The following is a 23,039-nucleotide window of genomic DNA, read 5'->3' as shown; positions in this document are numbered from 1 at the left end:
CCCATAACAATTAGTATTGATCACAATTTGTTGTAGTGCTGGACAGATTCCTAGTGATTACACTTTTAGTCTTATTCTTTAATATTGGTAAAGGAATGAAAACATCATAGCTTTCACAATACATTGCATTCAATATTTTCTGAGTATAGAAAAATTAGATTGGTAGGTAGGCTTAAAACCAAAATATATACCTTTCGTCTTTCTTTGCCAGTTTCCCTTGGGAGTAGAGGAAATAGTCTAAATCAGTGGTTTTCAAGCTGGGTGTGTATGGGGAGGAGGAGGAGACCAGTTAGTTTGGATAACTTTAAGGAAATAAATTTCCAGATCTTCCATGCCTGAGAAAGATACTGGCTGCTGAGGTTCAATCTCATATCCTCTTCTTCCACTTGACTGAAGATAGGCCTATTTTTTTCTATCCATCTGAATCACACTATGATATGTTAACTCAGGGTTTTACAAAGTGCACCAAAAACAAAAGGGACAATTTGGTGATTACTTTAATGGTATCATAAAAGCATCACTGAAACGTCTCATGAAAAGATATATTTTCAGTAATTATTACCTGTTAGGTTTATTATTTATTGAAATTGATAATAAAACTATGCCTTTATTGATAAATTGTATACCAGTAGTTATTGTCATACTTCAATCTATAAAGTTTTTTTTGATGTGGACCATTTTTAAAGTCTGTATTGAACTTGTTACAGTATTGATTCTGTTTTATGTTTTGGTTTTTTGGCCTCGGGGCATGTGAGATCTTAGTTAACTCCCCGACCAGGTATACCCCCTGCACTGGAAGGCGAAGTCTTAACCACTGGACTGCCAGGGAAGTCCCAGTAATTCAATCTAGAAGACAAAAATTTAATAGGGCATTAATGTCATTGGAAATTAAGAGAAATTTAAATATGCATACATACATATTATAGATTGAAGTATTATAGGATGATCAATGAAGGACTTTCAAGCATAAAAGTATATCCCATTTGAAGCAGCAGCATAGCACAAGGAGATCGGCTTGGTGCTTTGCAATGACCTAGAGGGGTGGGATAGGGAGGATGGGAGGGAGGCTTAAGAGGGAGGGGATATGGGGACACGTGTATTCATATGGCTGATTCGCATTGTTGTGCTACAGAAACTAACACAGCATTGCAAAGCAATTATACTCCAATAAAGATCTATTAAAAAAAAAAGTATGTCCCATTTGAATAACAATCTGTGGAGCAAGTGGAATGGAAATAAAAGTTCAAGTTTCTTTTACAAAAGAAAGCTATAAAATTCCTCCTGTTGAAGAAGAGTGTTCATGCAAGTTTTAAAAGATGATTCTAGGAATCAAATCTCTGTAGTATTTTTATTTATTTGAATCCATCTAAAATAACAATGTAAAGGCTTTATTTAAAAAATAAAAATTTACATTATGCAAGAAATTACATTGTTACTATTTAAATTTAAAATCAAAACTTTTAGGTACCAACTTTAGAATGTGTGAAATGTTGCATAATTTTTCAAGATTATTTTCCTATGAATAAAAAAGTTTGAAGGTCATTGGTTTAGATAGCCCAGTAAGAGACTAATGGATTTTAGAGGCTTGATTATTTATGATTGTTAATGAGTAGGATAAATAGCAGATCCTTTATACTGTTAATAAAGTGCTATATTGCTTTGAGATATGCCTATGGTGAATGTTTCATTCCCAAAATTAAAATTTTCTTTGACTGGATAATGTTCTGAAATCAGACATTTTATCCTTTAGTCTATGTTGAGCCACATAACATGCCAGCTTAAAAAAATAAACTGAATCTGGTAGTAGCTGCAGCTGTCAGAAATGTCAGGCCTATCTGCAGATCAGTGTTCTCTGTGACAGTGAACTCTAGCTCTAGCTTTGCATAAGTAGGTTTTCTGTTAAGGAAAAAATCAAGACAACGGATCTGGACCAGCTACTTAGCTAAGATTACTTATACAGTCTTTGACATTTAGTATTGGAAAAATAATGTGAAGTTTAATACAGATGGCAAATAATGCCTATTTGTGGCATCTTGAAAAAAAATCTTAAATTATTCATAACTCAGTTAATATCCCATTTGTTTCCAGTTTTTTAGATGATTTTGAAAAGTTTTTTTTTTTTTTTTTTTTTTTTTTTTTTGCGGTACGCGGGCCTGTCACTGTTGTGGCCTCTGCCGTTGCGGAGCACAGGCTCCGGACGCGCAGGCTCAGCGGCCATGGCTCACGGGCCCAGCCGCTCCGCGGCATGTGGGATCCTCCCGGATCGGGGCATGAACCCGTGTCCCCTGCATCGGCAGGCGGACTCTCAACCACTGCGCCACCAGGAAGCCCAGACCTTTAGTTTTAGATTGTTCGTAAGTTATATGCTACAAAATCATTATTTATATAAAATGTGATCTGTAGGACCAGAGGCCACTGAATGTAGTTTCTTCTCTGAGAATTAGGTCATATTTTTAAAAGACTTCTGTCCTTCCTCCCCGCCCCTTACCCTGGGCATATGTTTGTATGTGTTATTGATTGGAGCTGGCTAATTACAGTCCTATTAAAGTTACATCTAAAAAGATGATTAGATAACACTCTAAAATATGACTGTAAGCTTTGTCTTCTTGTTGCTGTTAGCTAGTATTTCTTAAATTATTGCTGAAGTAAGACAATTAAGGGGTAGACAAAAGAATGCTAGGACTCAAGCCTGGTGATTATAGTATTATAAGTAGTCTACTTCACTGCATTCTGACATAATTAAAGCGTGAGTTGACTGTGTTTGCAATTTAATTCAGCTATTAAGTTTTTTTTTCCGTAAATGGGAAGATTTTTTTTCTATTAACTTTTATATATGCAGAAAAATAGATTAGTTCACATTTGTATTGCTCTGAAATTATTTGTATGTGTTCTGTGTTTCTTTTCCTCACCAAGACTCTAAACTCTGAATGGAAGTATGTCTCCTATTTATAAATCCCTATAATCTTAGTTTAATGATTTACAATGACCATTGTACTGTGACCAATACAGTAGTAAATATTGGCGATTAATAAATATGATATACAATGAATAACATATGTATGTTCACATGTGTACATGTGAGTCAGAGTTACCAAAGATGATCAGAGGTCAACAATGACTGAAGGTGACTTACGTCACTTAATGACGAAATATGACTGGTAGGGATGTGAAAATCAGCATCTCACCATTTTTCTTCCAGACCCAAAGTAAGTGCCAAGATGCTGGAAGATAAGAGAAAACCAAAAGATGGATAGCTTGCCTTCTAAGAAAAAAGGTTAAGACAAAGTTACTGGGCTTGTGGTAGTGGTAAACCTGCACATATATTTTACGAAGACAAAGTCTATTTGACATCTCCACATGGATGGTCAATGGGAATCTCAAATTTAATGCATTCAAAACAGAAGTCTTAACTTCCCACTGATCCAGCCTACTTACTTTCATTCCTTCAACAAATATTTACTGAAGGAATACGATGTGCCTGGTACTGTTCTTGTGCTTGGAATATCCATCAATGAGCATAACAAATATTCTGCCCTTGTGTTGCTTATAATCTAGCAAGGAGGAACAGGCAGTAAATAAGAAACATAATAGGTAAATTGTTAGGTACCGTAGAAAAAAAAGAAAAAAGTAGAAAAGGGTGAGAGTGCTGGTGAGATGGGCTTGGGGACAGCGATGGGGAGAAGTAAGTAGCAACTTTTAAGTGGGGAGATCAAGGTGAGCCTAATTGTCAAGTTGAAATTGGAGCAAAGAGCTGAAGGTGAGGGGAAGGCGTTAGTGAAGTAGAGATATGTGGGGGAAGAGCATACCAGGCAAAGGAAACAGCTAGAACAAAGACCCAAAGTCAGGAGGTACCTAGTGTATCCGGTGAACGGCGGGGAGGCCAGTGTGGCTGGTGCACAGCCAGTGATGGGGAGAGTATTAAAGGAGGTTAGAGAGGGAAGGGGAGTGGTGGTGGACAAATCATGCAGAGACTTAGGCTTTGGCTCTTAGTCTGAGTGAAATAGAGAGTCATCGTATAGGGGAATAACATCCGACTTACATTTTAGCAGAATTTCTCTGGCATCTCTGTTGAGGAAAGAACATAGAACGGTTAGGGCAGGGACAGGGAGACCTATTAAGAGTGATTGCAGAAATCCAGGTGGAGAAACAATTGTGGCTTGTATCAGGGCAGCAGCAGTAGAGGTGAGGAGAAATCTTGGGATTCTGGATATATTTTGAAGTTAGAACTAGCACGATTTCCTGATGCTTTAGATGTGGGATGTGACTCCAGAGCTTTGGGCCTGAGCAACTAAATTCTTCTAGTGCCATTGACCATCATGGGAGAGACTGGTTTAGGGAATATGAGAATATGTTAGATTTGTGATATCCAAGTAGAGATATTAAATAGGCAATTGGATGGACAAGTCTGGATTCTGGGAATGAGGTGTAGGCTGGACATAGAAATTTGAGAGTTGTCAGCCGGTAGATAATATTTAAACCCCATGGGGCTGCATGAGACACCAAGGGCATAAGTGAAGAAAGAGAAGAGGATCAAAGACAGAGCCTTAGGCATGCCATATCTGTTTCCTTTGTTCTCCTTCATCCTCTCAGTAAATGACACTAATAACACTGTCTCCCTAGTTTCTCAAGCCAAAAATCTAGACATCATCCTTGATTCCTTTTAAACAAGTCCTTTCTGCATCCAAATCTCTCTGCTTTATCTCCATTACCAGCAACCTAGTCAAATCCATCATTCTCTTCTAATTCATCTTCCTGCTTTCCTTTTCGTTTCCCTATAGTCATTTTTCACTCAGCAGTCAGAATGATCTTTAAAAAAGGCTGTTCAGGGCTTCCCTGGTGGCGCAGTGGTTGGGAGTCTGCCTGCCGATGCAGGGGACGCGGGTTCGTGCCCCGGTCCGGGCAGATCCCACATGCCGTGGAGCGGCTGGGCCCGTGAGCCATGGCCACTGAGCCTGCGCGTCCGGAGCCTGTGCTCCGCAACGGGAGAGGCCACAACAGTGAGAGGCCCGTGTACCACAAAAAAAAAAAAAAAAAGGCTGTTCAGATTATATCACACCTCTGCTCAAAACCCTTCAGTGTTCTGTGCAGCAAGGGAGACAATCAACAGAGTGAAAAGGCAGCCTACTGAGAATATTTGCAAACCATATATCAGATAAGGGGTTAATATTCAGAATATATAAAGAACTCCTACAACTCAACAAGTAATCTGATTAATAAACGGGCAAAGGACTTGAATAGACATTTCTTCAAAAAACATATAAATGGCCAACAGACATATGAAAAGATGCTTAATATCATTAATGATCAGGGAAAAACAAATCAAAACCACAATGAGATATCACCTTATACCTCTGAGGATGACCACTATCAAAAATACCAAAATAGCAGGTGTTGATGGGGATGTGGAGTTTGCACAGTTGGTAGGAATATAAAATAGTGCAGTTGCACAACTTTGCACAGTTGGTAGGAATATAAAATAGTGCAGTTGCTATGGAAAACAGTATGGAGCTTCCTCAAAAAGTTAAGAATAGAATTACCATATGATTCAACAATCTCACTTCCGGGTGTAAATACAACAGAATTGAAAACAAGATCTTGAAAAGATATTGTACACCCATGTTCATTGCAGTGTTAGTCACAATTGCCAAGAAGCAACCTAAATATTCATTGACAGATGAATGGATAAAGAAAATTTGGTATATACATACAAAGGAATATTATTCAGCCTAAAAAAGAAGGCAATCACATCTGATAAAGGACTGTTATCCAAAATATATAAAAAACTCTTAAGACTCAATACTAAGAAAACAACAACTGGGGCTTCCCTGGTGGCGCAGTGGTTGAGAGTCCGCCTGCCGATGCAGGGGACACGGGTTCGTGCCCCGGTCCGGGAAGATCCCACATGCCGCGGAGCGGCTGGACCCGTGAGCCATGGCCGCTGAGCCTGCGCGTCCGGAGCCTGTGCTCCGCAACGGGAGAGGCCACAAGAGTGGGAGGCGCGCGTATCACAAAAAAAAAAAAAAAAAGAAAACAACAACTGCATTAAAAAATGGGCCAAAGACCTTAACAGACATCTCACCAACAAAGTTAGACAGATGGCAAATGAACATGAAAATATGCTCCACGTCATATGTCATCAGGGAAATGCAAATTAAAACAAGTTACCACTACACACCTATCAGAAAGGCTAAAATCCAGAACCCTGACAACAGCAAATGCTTGTGAAGATGTAGAACAACAGGAACTCTCATTCATTATTGGTGGGAATGCAAAATGGTACAGCCATTTTGGAAGATAGTCTGGTGGTTTCTTACAAAACTAAACATACTCTAATCATACAACCCAGCAATTTTGCTCCTTGGTATTTAACCAAAGGAGTTGAAAACGTACGTTCTCACAAAAACCTGCACATAGATGTTTATAGTAAACTTTATTCATAATTGTCAAAACTTGGAAGCAACCAAGATGTCCTTCAGTAGGTGAATGGGTAAAATAAACTGTGGTACATCAGACAAAGGCCTATTATTCAGCACTAAGAGGAAATGAGCTATCAAGCCATGAAAAGACATGGAGGAGGGAATTCCCTGGCAGTCCAGTGGTTAGGACTCTGCACTTCCACTGCAGGGGGCCCAGTTTCTATCCCTGGTTAGGGAGCTAAGATCCCACAAGCTGCGCAGCCCAAAAAAAAAAAAAAAAAAAAAAAGACGCAGAGCAACCTTGAATACCTATTACTAAATGAAAGAAACCAATCTGGAAAGGCTACATACTATATGATTCCAACTATATGACACTCTGGAAAAGGCAAAACGATATGGAGATAGTAAAAAGATCAGTGGTTGCCAGGGGTTAGGGAGGAGGTTGGAATGAATAGGTGGAGCATAGAGGATTTTTAGGGCAGTGAAACCGCTGTGTATGATACTATAATGGGGAAACATGTCATTATACATTTGTCAAAACTCATAGCATATACAACACCGAGAATGAACCCTAATGTAAACTATGGACTTTGGGTGGTAATGATGTATTGATGTAGGTTCACCAGTTGTAACAAATGAAGATCTTTGCATCTGTGTACATCAGGGATATATTCTTTTTCTGTAGTGTCTTTGTCTAGTTTTGGTACCAGGGTAATGCTGGCCTTGTAGAACAAATTTGGTAGTGATTCTTCCTCTTCAACTTTTTGGAATAGTGTGAGGAGGATAAGTATTAACTCTTTTTTAAATGTTTGGTAGAATTCAGCTGTGAAGCTGTCTGGCCCTGGACTTTTGTTTGTTGGGAGTTTTTTGATTACTGATTCAATTTTATTATTGGTAATCAGTCTGTTCATATTTTCCATTTCTTCCTGATTCATTCTTGGAAGATTGTATGTTTCTAGGAATTTATCCATTTCTGCTAGGTTGTCCAATTTGTTGGCATAGAATATTTCATGGTAATCTCTTATGATCCTTTGTATTTCTGTGGTGTCAGTTGTAACTTCTCTTTCATTTCTGATTTTATTTATTTGGGCCGTCTCTTTTTTATTTGTGTCAAGGTATTTATTTATTTCCCCTTTGATTTCTTCATTGACCCATTGGTTGTTTAGTTGCATGTTGTTTAGCCTCCACATGGTTGTGTTTTTCCCATTTTTCTTATTGTAATTGATTTCTAATTATTGTGATCAGAAAAGAATGCTTAATATGATTTCAGTTTTCTTAAATTTATTGAGACTTGTTTTGTGGCCTAGCATGTCATCTATTTTGGAGAATGTTCTATGTGCATTTGAAAAGAATGTATATTCTGCTGTTTTGGGATGGACTATTCTGTATATATTTATTAAGTCAAGCTGGTCTAATGTGTTGTTTAAGGCCAGTATTTCCTTATTGATTTTTCTGTTTGGATGATCTATCTATTTATGAAAATGTGTTAAAGTTCCCTACTACTATTGTGTTCTGTCTTTCTCTTTGTATGTCTGTTAATATTTGCTCTCTATATGTATTTAAGTTCTTCTGTGTCGGACACACAGATATGTACAAGTGTCATGTGCTCTTGTTGGCTTGATCCCTTTATCATTACGACATTCCCTTTTCCGTCTCTTGTTACAGTCTTTGTTGTAAAGTTTATTTTGTCTGATATAAGTATTCCTCCCTCAGCTTTCTTTTCATTTCCATTTGAGTGGAATATCTTTTTCCATCTCTTTACTTTCAGTCTGTGTGTGTCTTTAGATTTGAAGTGAGTCTCTTATATGGGTCTTATTTTTTTATCCATTCAGCCATCCTGTGTCTTTTGATTGGAGCATTTAGTCCATTTACATTTAAAGTAATAATTGATAGGTATATACTTATTGCCATTTTGTTAATTGTTTCTCTGGGGTTTTTTAGTTGTTCTTTGTTCCTTCCTTCTCTTGTCTCTCTTCCCTTGTGATTTGATGACTATTTTTAGTGTTATGTTTGGATTCCTTTCTCTTTATTTTTTGTGTATCTCTTACCAGTTTTTGGTTTGTGGTTACCTTGAGGTTCATGTATAATGACCTTTGTATATAGCTGTCTATTTTATGATGATCTCTTAAGTTTGAAGGGATTCTAAAAGCCCTACATTTTTACTTCCCCCACCCCTACACCACGTTTTATGTTTTGATGCATATTTTATATCTTTTTATTTTGTGTATCCCATAACTATTTATTGTAGATATAGATGATTTTACTACTTTTGTCTTTTAACCTTTCTACTAGAGTTATAAGTGGTTGATCCACTACCTTTTACTATATGTTTGTCTTTGCCATTGAGATTTTTTTCTTTATTCATTTTCTTACTTCTAGTTGTGGCCTTTTCTGCTTGGAGAAGTCCCTTTAACATTTCTTGAAGGGCTGGTTTATTGGTGGTGAACTCCTTTAGCTTTTGTTTGTCTGTCAAACTCTTTATCTCTCCTTCAATTCTGAATGATAACCTTGCTGCGTAGAGTATTCTTGGTTGTATTTTTTGTTTTCAGCACTTTGAGTATATCATGCCATTCCCTTGTGGCCTGCTAAGCTTCTGCTGAAAAGTTAGCTGATAGTCTTATGGGAGTTTCCTTATATGTAACTAGTTGTTTTTCCTCTTGATACTTTTATGAGTCTCTTTATATTTAATTTTTGACATTTTAAATATGTGTCTTGGTGTGTACCTCTTTGTGTTCATCTTGTTTGGGACTCTCTGTGTTTCCTGGAACTGGATGTCTGTTTCCTTCCCCAGGTTAGGGAAGTTTTCAGCTACTATTTCTTCGTATAAGTTCTCTTGTTTTTTTATCTTTCTTCTCCTTCTGGGACCCTATAACGCAAATGTTAATATGCTTGATGTTGTCCCAGAAGTCACTTAAACTATCCTCATTTTTTTTTTCCTGTTCAGCTTGGGTAATTTTTACTACTCTGTCTTCCAGATCACTGATCCATTATTCTGTATCATCAAATCTACTGTTGATTCCCTCTAGTGTATCTTTTATTTTATTTTTATTTTTTTAAAAAAGTTCATGTGTCCCTTTCTATTCATTTATTTATTTATTTATTTTAAATTTTATTTATTTTTGGCTGCATTGGGTCTTTGTCGCTGCACGCGGGCTTCCTCTAGTTGTGGCGAGCGGGGACTACTCTTCGTTGCGGTGCACAGGCTTCTCATTGCAGTGGCTTCTCTTGTTGCAGAGCACAGGCTCTAGGTGTGCAGGCTTCAGTAGTTGCAGCACACAGCTCAGTAGTTGCAGCATGCGAGCTCTAGAGCTCAGGCTCAGTAGTTGTGGAGCACAGGCTTAGTTGCTTCTCGGCATCTGAGATCTTCCCAGACCAGGGATCGAACCCATGTCCCTTGCATTGGCAGGCAGATTCTTAACCACTGTGACACCAGGGAAGTCCTGTTTTTCATTTTAGTTATTGTATTCTTTAGCCCTAATTGGTCTTTTTTATATTTTCTAACTCTGTTGAAGTTTTCAGTGTGTTCATCCATTCTGCTCCTGTGTTCAGTGAGCATCTTTATGATCATTACCTTTAACTCTTTATCAGGCAGATTGCTTATCTCCATTTCATTTAGGTCTTTTTCTGAGGTTTTGTCTTATTGTTTCATTTGGAACACATTCCTCTGTCTCTTCATTTTGCCTAATTTTCTGTGTTGATTTTCTTTGTATTAAATAGGTCTGTTATGTCTTCCGATCTTGGAGAAGTGACTTTATGTTGGAGATGTCCTATGGGCCCAGCAGCTTGCTCCCCTCTAGGCAGACACTTCAGGGGTGTTCCCTATGAGGGCTGCTTGTGCCTTTCTGTTGTGGCAGGGCCAACTGCTTGGGCACGTTGATGGTCAGGGCAGGCCCGGGCATGATTGAGTGTGATGCTCAGCATTGTTTGACCACTGTGGGCATGCTGATGGGTGAGGCAGGCCCCTGGCTCTAATAGGCTCGAAAGAGGATTCCAAAATGGTGCCTGTCAATGCTGGTGTCAGCATAATAGAATGAGATCACAAAAATGGGCTGCTGCCAGCATCTCAGTCCCCAGGGGGAGTCCCAGCTGCCTCCTGCCTCTCCCGGAGGCTATCCAATATCAGCAAGTGTGTCTGATTCAGGTGCCTTTCAAACTGTTGCCTCTGTGCTGGGACTTGGAGCAAGTGTATTTTTGCATGTACCCTTATGAGCAGAGTCTTGGTTTCCTACAGCTCTCTGGTACTCCTGAACTTAAGCCCCACTGGCTTTTAAGCCAGACATTTTGGAAGCTTGTCTTCCTAATTCAGGACCCTGGTCTAGGGAGCTCAGTGTTGGTCTTGGACTCCTTGCTCCTCAGGGATGACTGTCACAGTTGTGATATTCCTCCTGCTTGTGCGTCGTTGCATCAGGGGTGTGGGCCCTGACTAGACTGCATCTCCACCCACCCACCCCATTTTGTTGTGTCTCCTTCCTTATGTCTTTAGCTGTGGAAAATCTTTTCTGTTATTCTTCAGGTTGTTCTCAGAGGTAGTTGTTCTGTAAGTAGTTGTAATTTTAGTGTGCCTATGTGAGGAGTTGAGCTCAGGATCTTTCTATTCTACCATTTTGATCCAGACCCTTCTTGTCACCTTTGTGATACAGGGAGTACAGTTAGAATAGTAAGCCCTTAATAATGCTTTGGTGTGAATATCCTTTATAACTTTAAGATCTTGAGTATTCTTCATGTTCATTCTGTCAAAAATCTTCACCTCTCTGTGCCTTACTTCTCACATCTGTAAAATGGGTGAAATAGCAATACCTACCTCAAAAAGTTTTTGTAAAGATTAAATGTTAATACACATAAAGGTCCTAGAACAGAGCTGGCATATAGTAAACACTCAAATGTAGAGTGGTTATCATTATTGCTATTGTTATTAACAATTATATTCATGCTCTTTATAACTTTATCCTATCAATCAAATATATTTCCTTTATGTATATTCCTTTCCAAGGTGTATTCCTTTCGCCTTCCTTGTTAGTGTCCTCTATAATTCAAGAGCCTTCTCCAACTTCAAACAATTTAATTAAAAGAGAATTTATACATGCAGAGATGACTGATTTAATTTCTATGGTCTTTTTAAGAGTAGAATTCTGAGAATAAACTTATTTTTTCCTTCATGTTTCAGGTGGCATGCAAGATTACAATTATCTATGGGCCAACTGTTTTGAAATCACATTAGAACTGTCTTGTTGCAAGTACCCACCAGCTTCGCAGCTTCAACAAGAATGGGAGAACAATCGTGAGTCTTTGATCACATTGATTGAAAAGGTAAAAGCTGAATGGAAGGTTGGCGTATGGTAATAATTGATTAAATAAGGGAGAAATTTGTGTATATGAACAACAGTTTATTCTAGATACCCTTTATTTTTCTGTTTTTATTATTTAAGATTGTAGATTATATTTAGAAATTATTATATTAGAATCTGTTAGAACATATTCTGGCCATGCCTCTGTTATCCTTCCCCCCAGCTCTTTTCCTCTGGAGGGCTTCTTTTGACTGTCTTACAACACTTTTACCACCTGAAATAATTAGCAAAATTTGTAGTACCAGATTCTTACAATGCCATTCGATCATGTTTGCTAGAGAACCTTTACCATTATATGAACCATGGACATAAGTTTAATTTAAATATCAGGCAGGCTAATATACTACTGGATAAATCGGAAATGATTACTTATATCTTGCTGATAAAAGCAGAAGTCTGGCTTTGAGGAGAAGGAATTTCAAAAGCATTTTACAGTCTAGATTTCAGATGACTTAAGTTTAAGGATTTAATTTTTTTGGTCTATATTTTATTTCACCTTGGAGAGATTGAAAACTATTTCAGGGAGCTAGAGGAATAAGCTTATTTTTAAAAAATTCTAGCATCAATGCAGAGAGGTTATTTTCTCTTGCCTTCCAAACTGATTGTGAGCAGTCTACTTTGATTCTTGTTTTTTTTAGGTCCACATTGGAGTTAAAGGATTTGTTAAAGATTCAGTAACAGGAGCTGGCTTAGAGAATGCAACCATCTCAGTGGCTGGTATTAATCATAATATCACAACAGGAAGATTTGGTGATTTCCACCGATTACTTGTTCCTGGAACTTATAACATTACAGCAGTTTTAACTGGGTAAGAATTTAAACTAGACTCTTAAAATGTCAAGTTTCCGTTTATATCTAAGAAGAGAAATATACTCTTGGAGATCTTATTTACTGTATCTGGCTTTTGTTTTTCCTTGTTTTCTGATTTTTTCCCCCTTTATAACGAGAAAATACTATGGTGGATCTTCTGTCACATTAACAATACAACTGGATACGAAGCATCGTTGTAAAATTGGGAGGAAGGACAGTTTTTTTTTTTTTTTTTGGAAGGACAGTTTTAAAAGCTTGATGGGGCTTCCCTGGTGGCGCAGTGGTTGAGAGTCCGCCTGCCGATGCAGGGGACACAGGTTCGTGCCCCAGTCCAGGAGGATCCCACATGCCGCGGAGCGGCTGGGCCCGTGAGCCATGGCCACTGAGCCTGCGCGTCCGGAGCCTGTGCTCCGCAACGGGAGAGGCCCCAACAGTGAGAGGCACACGTACCGCAAAAAAACAAAAAAAAGCTTGGTGGTCAGCTGTGTAAAGCATTGCTGCAAGGCTAATTGAATACCAAGGTAGAAGAAACTCAGGGCTCTATGAAAGACATTTTGAAGACCTGTCTCACCATCAGCTTTCTAATACATGACATGAGTGGTTCCCCACCTCCTCTGGGAGCATTTCTGGAAGCTCATTTTGCTAAGGATTTACCTTTAGGAAATAAATTACCTTTAATTTTGAACTTTCCCATTTGGTAAAGTAGTTGGAATGTCAGTCAGATAAAGCACTACAAAGAATTGGATCATTTATCCCTACTTTGAGTATTGTAGCAATGGTTACAATGGATTAATGACCTTCATTTTTCATAATATTCTCTCCTTTGAATGTAATTTTTTTATTATTTATTTAATAAATTTATTTATTTTTGGCTGCGTTGGGTCTTCGTTGCTGTGCACGGGCTTTCTCTAGTTGCAGCGAGCAGGGGCTAATCTTTGTTGCAGTCCGCGGGCTTCTCATTGCAGTGGCTTCTCTTGTTGCGGAGCACGAGCTCTAGGTGCGCAGGCTTCATTCAGTAGCTGTGGCACGTGGGCTCAGTAGTTGTGCCTCTCTGCCTCTAGAGCACAGGCTCAGCAGTTGTGGTGCACGGGCTTTGTTGCTCCCTGGCATGTGGGATTTTCCTTGGACAGGGCTCGCACCCGTGTCCCCTGCATTGGCAGGCGGATTCTTAACCACTGCGCCACCAGGGAAGCCCCTGAATGTAATTTTTTATAAGCATTCTAATGTGTGGAACCTGAAAGGATGGTAAGAGAAATAGTTCTTTAAATACTTAATCTGGGATTCTTTGTGAGATAATACTCTAAAAGTCTTGAATTTACACATTTATCTTTATTTGATTTGATTTTCGATAGACTAAGCGCAAGAGTATGAAAAGGCTATTGTACTTTTATAATGTTAATGCATTGTCTGTTTCAATTTAACTCCAAGCCATCTACTTTTTCAAATTTTTCTCTTCAGGTATATGCCACTGACTGTTAATAACATAATAGTGAAAGAAGGACCAGCCACAAAGGTGAATTTTCCCCTTCGGCCAACTGTGGCTTCAGTAGTCCCTGACACAACTGAGGTTGTAGTAACTGCTAGCACGGTTGCTATACCTAATAGTCCTCTTGGAACACAGTCCTCCCACCAGCCAGTTCAGCCACAGGACTTTCACCACCACCATTTCCCTGATATGGAAATCTTCTTGAGAAGGTTTGCCAATGAATATCCTAACATCACCCGGCTTTATTCATTGGGAAAATCGGTAGAGTCAAGAGAACTTTATGTAATGGAGATATCTGATAATCCAGGTGTCCATGAACCAGGTAATTGGTGTAGTTTCACACATAATTTCAGATTGCTTCTCAGAGCTATGTGCTATATTGCTTTGCTTCATCTAGAAAGGTCACCTATTGTATGTATAACTGGATCAAAGAAAACGTAACCAATTTTTTCCTAGAAAAGAAGAAAATCCATTTGATAATCCATATTATGCACAAAGTTTAACATACTGCATAATTAGATTCTTTCTGCTAATAGTACTTTTATTTTCATATTATATGGCATATATACGTATGTATATATATCTATATATATATACACACATACGTATATATGCTTTGAGCTTGCTCAGACGTATATATTAGTAAGGACTGCTTTATAAGATGCTTTTTCCTGTTTCTTTTGCCAAAATACATCTTAAATCTTTGGTTTAGGGTCTTTGTATGTGTTGGGGAAAAAGTAGAGAGAGTCTAGGATTAATGAAGAGGAAAAAACATCTTCCATGTAATTACTTTATTTTCAGGTGAACCAGAATTTAAGTACATTGGAAATATGCATGGAAATGAAGTGGTTGGAAGAGAACTGTTACTGAACCTCATCGAATACCTTTGTAAGAACTTTGGAACAGATCCCGATGTAACAGATTTGGTTCTTAACACTAGAATTCACCTGATGCCATCCATGAATCCTGATGGGTATGAAAAGGCCCAGGAAGGTAAAGAATAGCTGTCTACTAATGCTTAACCTTTTTAATTATTATATGGCATAATTATTTGGGGATAGAAAAGAATTTGAACTGGTTGTTTCCCTGAAATTTCTTCCTATTTTTATACTTATAATTTATCATTGGTTCTAGCTTTTGTATTCTTGTAAGATAGGCTAGTTCATTCAACAATTATGTCATCAAGTTTATATTTAATGAAGTTCTCCACTTTGGTAATGGCTCTTATTTACTAAAATAATGTAAGATTTTTACAAATTGTTCCACTTTAACAGTAATTTTTGTTAAATTATTGTATTGGGAACTTTATCTCATAAGTGAAATCTCAAACCAAATATTTTTTAAGCCAGTGACTCTGTTTTGACTCCCATTTCTACTCCCCATGCATGTATAATCTAAACCTGCTAAGTTATTGACTTCCCATTCCTCTGCCTCCTCTGGGCTAGCCCATCTTTCCTAGGGCATTATAGTAAGGGCAGGGAGAGCAACTTTCTTACATGGGCCACATTATGCAGAACACTAGGAGAGTGAGAATCCATCTTTTCCCAGCCTGTGATTCCTTCCAGGCAGTGATACCAGTGAGTAGAAAAGATACCACAATATGAATATGCAGCCACGTGGTTTATTACTCTCACTGACTGAACACTGAGAGAATCGATTAGTAAATGACCAGGTTAATCCTTATATATATCATTTAGATTCTTTCGCTAAGGACCTTATTCTCTGTCAGCCTCACAAATTCCTTCCACATTCCTCCCTTGAGACCTTTCTGAAAGATGGAACTACTTACTACTAGTGAGTCCTCTGGTAGGTTTTCTTCATTCACTTGCATTCATTTTCTCATTATAATGACAATAATAGGGCTCTCATCCCATAGTAAAATGGAATAAGCTTAAGTTGAACCCTTTCTCCTCCTCCCTTCCAACTATGTTCTTGACTAACTTTACCTTTTTGTTATCACTTTAATGTGAGCATACTGCAACTTTTTTCTTTTCATTTGGTCTGTTTATTTACATTGTTTTAGTGACCCGTATGCCAGTACAATAGAGTCCCCCCTCATGCCAGTCATGCCCACTCAACATTGTGATCACGTCACTGTATGTGGATTATTGACAGATGAGCAATATGTTAATATAATTCGTATGGTTGGAGTTTTTCCCCTCAAAGTATGACCAGAGGCAGAAATGAAAGGATAATGGTTTTACGTTTCTATTCAGAAGATCTAGAAGAGATACATTTTTTTTAATGTACAATGTAAAAACGATGTGTGTTTTAATCACGTTACCCAACTGAACTTGGATCCTCTCACCTGCTGCAGAGCAAAGCCAATTTACTGATATGAGGTTGTGGTGAAGGAAAGTACAGGATTTATCTGCAGGCACTAAACAAGGAGAATGGGCAGCTCATGCTCAAAAGACCTGAACTTCTCAATGGCTTTCAGGGAAGGATTTTTAAAGGCAACATTTGGGGTGAGGGTACAGGGTGCATGGCTTTCTTCTGATTGATTGGTGGTGTGGAGGTAGCAGGGTGATGTTTCGGGAATCTTAATCATCAGCCTTCTGGTTCCAACCAGTCTGGGGTCTACATGCTTGTGCTCAGCACATAGTCACCTCCCCCTACTGGGTCGGGGTCTTACATCCTGCAGAACAACTCAAGGATACATGTTAGATTGTTATGTATATCCCTTGAGTAAGAACTAGGACTCTTGTTTTTAATCGGGAATCGTTGTCATTACTTTTCTTGCTTAACTGCTTTTCGTTTACTTCTGAATTTCCTCACTTCCCTAATTAGTAACTGCTTATACCTGCTCTTTGGAACTCAGGGAAGGCCTAGGAGACTAAAGCCTTTTTTCTACAAACAAGAAATATGGGATACAGAGGGGCTTTTTTAACCTGGGAAGGCCCCACAGGGTCCTACTCGGTTTCAGTCATAGTGTGTTTGATCATAGTGAAGCCCGATGTGTTCACACTTACCTTTGAGTTAAGATAGCTGAAGTAGTATGTATTGGATTAAAATATAAATGAAACATGGCTTAAATTTGAATCTTTTATCATACAGGAGATTCAATAAGTGTAGTCGGCAGAAATAACAGCAACAACTTTGACCTGAACCGAAATTTCCCAGATCAGTTCATTCAGATCACAGATCCTACCCAACCAGAAACTATTGCTGTAATGAGCTGGATGAAGGCCTATCCATTTGTGCTGTCAGCAAACCTGCATGGAGGTAATAGCAACTTGATATTCCACTAATTAATTCTTGTTGAGAGCATTTGAAAATCCCAGTGGAAGTTTATCTGTTTATAGTCTTAGGCTATCTTAAGCCTGTTATTGCTTTTATGGCAGACAACAATAAAGGTCTTTTCTCATTACTTTTTAAGCCAGTTTCCTGGCTGTTTTCCCCATTCCTCCCCCACCCCTCCCCTCTCCCAGTACTCTTCCATTCTCCCTCCTTCCATCTGCCCTGCCTCCCTCTCTTTCTCTGTCTCTCACCCTCCACCTCTCCTTCCCTTTTCCTCCTTCTCCCTCCCTGCATTTCTTTCTCACTTAATTCTTCAAGTGTTTTATATTTATCCCTCAGAAATGTTTTATATTTATCCCTCTCACTGGGAATTTGGTAACATGTTCTTTGTCATTTATAAAAATTAAACACTAACAGATCCAAATGTTTAGTCCTATTTCTCCCTAAAGTTTAATATGCCCTTTTATGTAGGTTTAGATTTTGACATTCTCTTATCTTTTATCTGCTGTGTATTTAACTGTAGCACAATGACCTCACTCTCATGTAGTATCTGAGCTTATACACCTCCATATAATTCAGCAGGAACTTAGTTGAATAGGATGAGAGGTCAAGATTAAAAATCATCACAATGAGGCTTCCCTGGCGTCTCAGTGGTTAAGAATCCACCTGCCAATGCAGGGGACACAGGTTCGAGCCCTGGCCCGGGAAGGGCCCACCTGCCACGGAGCAGCTAAACCCGTGCACCACAACTACCAAGCCTGTGCTCTAGAGCCCGTGAGCCACAACTGCTGAGCCCAGGTGCCACAACTACTGAAGCCCACGTGCCAAGAGCCCGTGCTCTGCAACAAGAGAAGCCACCACAACAAGTAGCCCGGGCACTGCAACAAAGAGTAGGCCCCCCTGCATGCCACAGCTAGAGAAAGCCCGTGTGCTGCAACAAGGACCCAACGCAGCCAAAAATAAATAAATCAACAACAACAACAAACAATCATCACAATGTCCAACTAGGGTTGTGTGAATAAGTGTCAAAACCCTAGAGACCTGAAAACACATGTCTACATGTAAACTGGTATGTGGACGTTCATAGTAGCACTATTCATAATAACCAGGAAGTATAAATAACCCAAATGTCCACGGACTAACGATCAGATAAATAAAATGTGGTATACAATTGAATGTTAACTGGCTGTGAAAAGGAATGAAGGACTGATGCATGCTACAGCATAGATGAGTCTTGAAAGCATGGTAGGTGATAGAAGCCAGTCATAAGAAACCATATATTGTATGATTACATTTTTTATGAAATGTGCAGAAATAGGCAAATCCATAGAGATAGAAAATAGGTTAGCAGTTGCCTCAAGCTGTAGAGGATAGTGGTGGAGAGGATGGGGAGTGACTGCTAATGGGTATGGGTTTGTTTATTTTTTCAGTAATGAAATGTTCTGTAATTAGATAGTAGTGATGGTTGTATATTCAACCCTGTGAATATACCAAACAACAGTGAATTATATACTTTAAGTGGATGGATTGTATGGTCTGTGAATTATATCTCAATAAATTAAAAAAGAGTGAAGGTATTAACACCAGGGGCAATAGGTAAGAAATTTAGTGTCCACATTTGTTGGATTATCCAAGGAAGTATCACAGTCGAGATTTGATGGCATATAGATTAACCTGCCATTTTAGAAATGACAGTACACACTTATGGATATTTGTATTTAAGAAGTAAATTGAGATTCTCCAAAAATGACTTTGAAAGCTTGCTAATAGTAGGAGAAAATACTTCTATAATTGGTAATCATGGACGATTCTCAAAGACCCAAATAGGAATTATGAAGTTGCAGCCTGGTTAGCAAAATAATTTTTTGGCTTTTTTCTTACTTTATTAATTGTATACCATGTTTGACAGAAAATATGTTTTACTTTGAGCTTTAAAAAATATTCTGTAGTGCTTCCCTGGTTGCGCAGTGATTGAGAGTCCGTCTGCCGATGCAGGGGACACAGGTTCATGCCCCAGTCCGGGAAGATCCCACATGCCGCGGAGCAGCTGGGCCCATGAGCCATGGCCGCTGAGCCTGCACGTCCGGAGCCTGTGCTCCGCAACGGGAGAGGCCACAACAGTGAGAGGCCCACGTACTGCAAAAAAAAAAAAAATCTGTAAAAAATACATCACGTCATGTTGGCTAAAGCTGAAAACTTAATACTAGTTACATTCCAGTGAAAATAATTGACAGATGTTTACATGTGGTATCAAGACCTTGGCATGGTGGGGGATACTTCTTCAATCACGTAGATATGTTTCTTTCCATGACGTATTTTGCATTTTCATCTTAAAATCTTTAAATGAGTTTTGAAATCTTGGCAAAGAAATTTAACAGAGGAATTCTTTGCTGCCAACTTAACAATTTAGAAGGATTTTGAAAGAATATAGAGAAAAGTAATATTTCTTTTTGTAATTTTTGATATTAATTTTTTATTTAGGTGAAATTCATATAACACTAACCATGTTAAGGTAAATAATTCAGTGACATTTAGTGCATTCACAATGCTGTGCAACCACCATCTCTATCTCGTTCCAAAACATTTTCACCTCCCGAAAAGGAAACCCCTTACCCATTAAGCAGTTGCTTTCCATTCCCCATGCCCCTCAAGCCCTGGTAACCACCAATCTGTGTTCTGTCTCTATGGATTTACCTGTTTTGGATATTTCATAGAAATGAAATCATATAATATATGACCTTTTGTGTCTGTCTTCTTTCACTTAGCATAGTGTTTTCAAGGTTCATTCATATTGTAGCATATGTTAGTACTTTATTTCTTTTTATGACTGAATAATTTTCCATTGTATGTATATACCACAATTTGTTTATCTATTTTTCTGTTGATGGACTTTTGGGTTGTTTTTACTTTTTACTATTATGAATAATACTACTATGAACATTGGCAGACAGTATCTGAGTCCCTGTTTTCAATTCTTTTGGGTTATCCTACGTTTGGCTTTTTGATGGAAATACCATCATATGGGAATTCCGTGTTTAGCTTTTTGATGAACTGCCAAACTTCCACAGTAGCAGAACCATTTTATATTCCCACCAGCAATGTATGAGGGTTCTAGTTTTTCCACATCCTTATCTTGTTAATTTTTTTTTTTTGATTATAGCCGTTTTAGTGGGTGAAAGGTGATAGCTCACTGAAATTTAGATTTGCATTTCCCTGATGGCTAATGATGCTGAGCATCTTTTTGTGTGCTTGTTTTGGCCGTTTGTATATCTTATTTGGAGAAATATCTGTTCAAGTCTTTTGCCCATTGTTAATTGGGTTTTTCATCTTTTTGTTGAGTTGCAGGACTTCTTTATATAGTCTGGATTCTAGACCCTTATCAAATTGCTGATTTGCAAATATTTTCTCCCATTCTGTAGGTTTACTTTAACTTTCTTAATAATGTCCTTTGATGCACAAAATTTTTAATATTGATGAAGTCAGATTTATCTTTTTTAAAATAGCTAATGCTCTTTGTGTTGATACTGATTTTTATTTATTTATTTATTCATTCATTCATTCTTGGCTGCGTTGGGTCTTCATTGCTGCGCGCGGGCCCTCTCTAGTTGCGGGGAGTGGGGGCAAGCCCTTGTTGTGGTGCGTGGTGCTGTCATTGCGGTGGCCTCTCCTGTTGCTGAGCCGGGCTCTAGGCGCGCGGGCTCCAGAGCGGAGGCTCAGCAGTTGTGGCGCACGGGCCCAGTTGCTCCGCGGTCCCAGACCAGGCCTTGAACCCGTGTCCCCTGCATTGGCAGGTGGATTCCCAACCACCGCGTCACCAGGGAAGTCCCAATACTATTTATTTTTTAAATAAACTTTTGTAGGAGTATTGTAAGTCTTTTATGACTTTTTCTTTTCCCTTATAAAATTAGCCATTTGAAAGACAATATTAAGTAGAAGTTGACTTTTTTCTGTTGTAACTTTTAGGCATGAGTCATAGATCCAGGGTGAAATTAAATTTTTTTGGAGTAATTTGTCTAAGAACAGGTGTTGAAGTACAGTTATCTTGTTAGAACTATTTTGGGGAATAAAATGAGCATATCTCTTCATACTTGTTTCTTAAAGAAAAATTTTTTTAAATATATGAATGTTTGCTGGTATTTATTATCACAGGATTACTTCATCTGGATTCAAGTTGAATTTGTTCCTTCACTTCCATGCCCAGGAAGTGGCATGACAAAAAAGGCAAAGATGAATGGCCTAATCAAGGCAGAATAAATGGGCACATGGACAAATGAAAATGATGTGACTAATAGGAAAATAAGGGATTTGATCCTATGGTGGGGGAGGTGGGCTCAGGGCTCCTGCCTGAGAAGCACCCTAATTGCTTTGTGTCCTAGGGGGAGCATGAAGGGAGTTGATATCCTTTATATATGTTTTAAAACATCACTCTCTGTATTTTAGGTCATGAAAAATCATATGATATAACTCCAGTTGACTAATTTATAATATGAGCATAAGAGAAATTTTTAGCATTTTTTTTTTTGAATGAAGGTCAGGACTGGCTCTACTATCCATACATTTGTTGTTTAGCCTCTCCATTTTAGACTCCACATCTGCAAAATGAAGAGGGTGGGTTAATCGGACTTCAAGGGTCCTTTCTTAGTTTAAAATTCCATGACATGACCTTATAAATGTCTGAATTTTAGTGAAAAAGTACCAAATTTTGCTCAATTTTTCTGATCCTAAATATTATAAAAGTAAAATTGTTTAAATTAAGGCAGTATACTTCTGGTTTCAGTTCTGACGTGTAAAGTATGCCTGTAAGTTCAGGCAAACTCCCGAGACCTTTCCAGTTAAGGCAGTCTTTAAGTGTCATGCATAGCTATTTAATATTTTATTTATCCACTTTGATTTTCTATTGAGGAAATTAGCAACTTTTTCATTTCTATTGAGGAAATTAACCTCGGAAATTTGTATTGGTTTCCTGTCTCTGGCAGTACTGTGAAAAGCTTACTTTATGTTAATGCTCCATCTTGAAAAAAATAACACAATACATTTTGCTCATTTCCCTCATAGGTTCTTTGGTGGTTAACTACCCTTTTGATGATGATGAACAAGGGCTTGCCACATATAGTAAATCACCAGATGATGCTGTATTTCAACAAATAGCACTTTCTTATTCCAAGGTAGGCTTGTGCTTAAACATAAAATGCTATAAAAATTCATTTTTCATTTAAAAAAATGCGTTAAAACGAAGTCCTACAAGACTCAGGTCAAGTGCTTTCTTCTCTGTTGAGCCTTCCATGATTCCTTTCAGACAACCTTACCTCTTTTTCTCCTCTGTTTCCCACCTCACTTTTAAACATACTGCATGTGTTTCCCCATTAGCCATGAAGTTCAGGTAATGTCTTTTCATCTACAGCTTTTAGCACAGTACCTGGAACATAATAAATTAAACAAACTGCAAGTTTATTTCATTTGAGAAGTACTTAAATATAAACCTTGTAAAGTAGTCTAAGGTGGGGTTGACAAGTTACAGCTCTGGGACTAAATCCAGCCTACCACCTGTTCTTGTAAATACAGTTTTATTGACATACAGCACATCCATTCTTTAAAATATTGTCCATTGCTGCTTCCTTGTTTAACATTTGAAAATAAGTCAGTGTAATTCACCATATTAACAGACTAAAGAAGAAAAACGCTGTAATCATCTCAATAGATGAAGAGGGCAGGGTTGAGTCATTGCAACAGACACCTTAGAGC

At 38.3% G+C, this 23,039-nt stretch overlaps 1 protein-coding gene across 1 annotated transcript in view; it reads left to right on the top strand.

Annotated features, from left to right (window-relative positions):
• The window catches only part of CPD (carboxypeptidase D), a 67,797-nt gene that overhangs the window by 14,380 nt on the left and 30,378 nt on the right, over positions 1-23,039 (top strand). The window contains exons 3-8 of the mRNA XM_082678753.1: positions 11,581-11,723; positions 12,400-12,569; positions 14,030-14,379; positions 14,859-15,050; positions 17,115-17,282; positions 22,353-22,462. Of these exons, the coding sequence (XP_082534879.1) occupies positions 11,581-11,723; positions 12,400-12,569; positions 14,030-14,379; positions 14,859-15,050; positions 17,115-17,282; positions 22,353-22,462 (1,133 nt within the window). The remainder of the gene's footprint in view (positions 1-11,580; positions 11,724-12,399; positions 12,570-14,029; positions 14,380-14,858; positions 15,051-17,114; positions 17,283-22,352; positions 22,463-23,039) is intronic.

This window comes from Grampus griseus, assembly GCF_964374135.1.
Source record: "Grampus griseus genome assembly, chromosome: 20".
NCBI lineage: Eukaryota > Metazoa > Chordata > Mammalia > Artiodactyla > Delphinidae > Grampus > Grampus griseus.
This window is presented reverse-complemented; position numbering and strand designations above follow the sequence as displayed.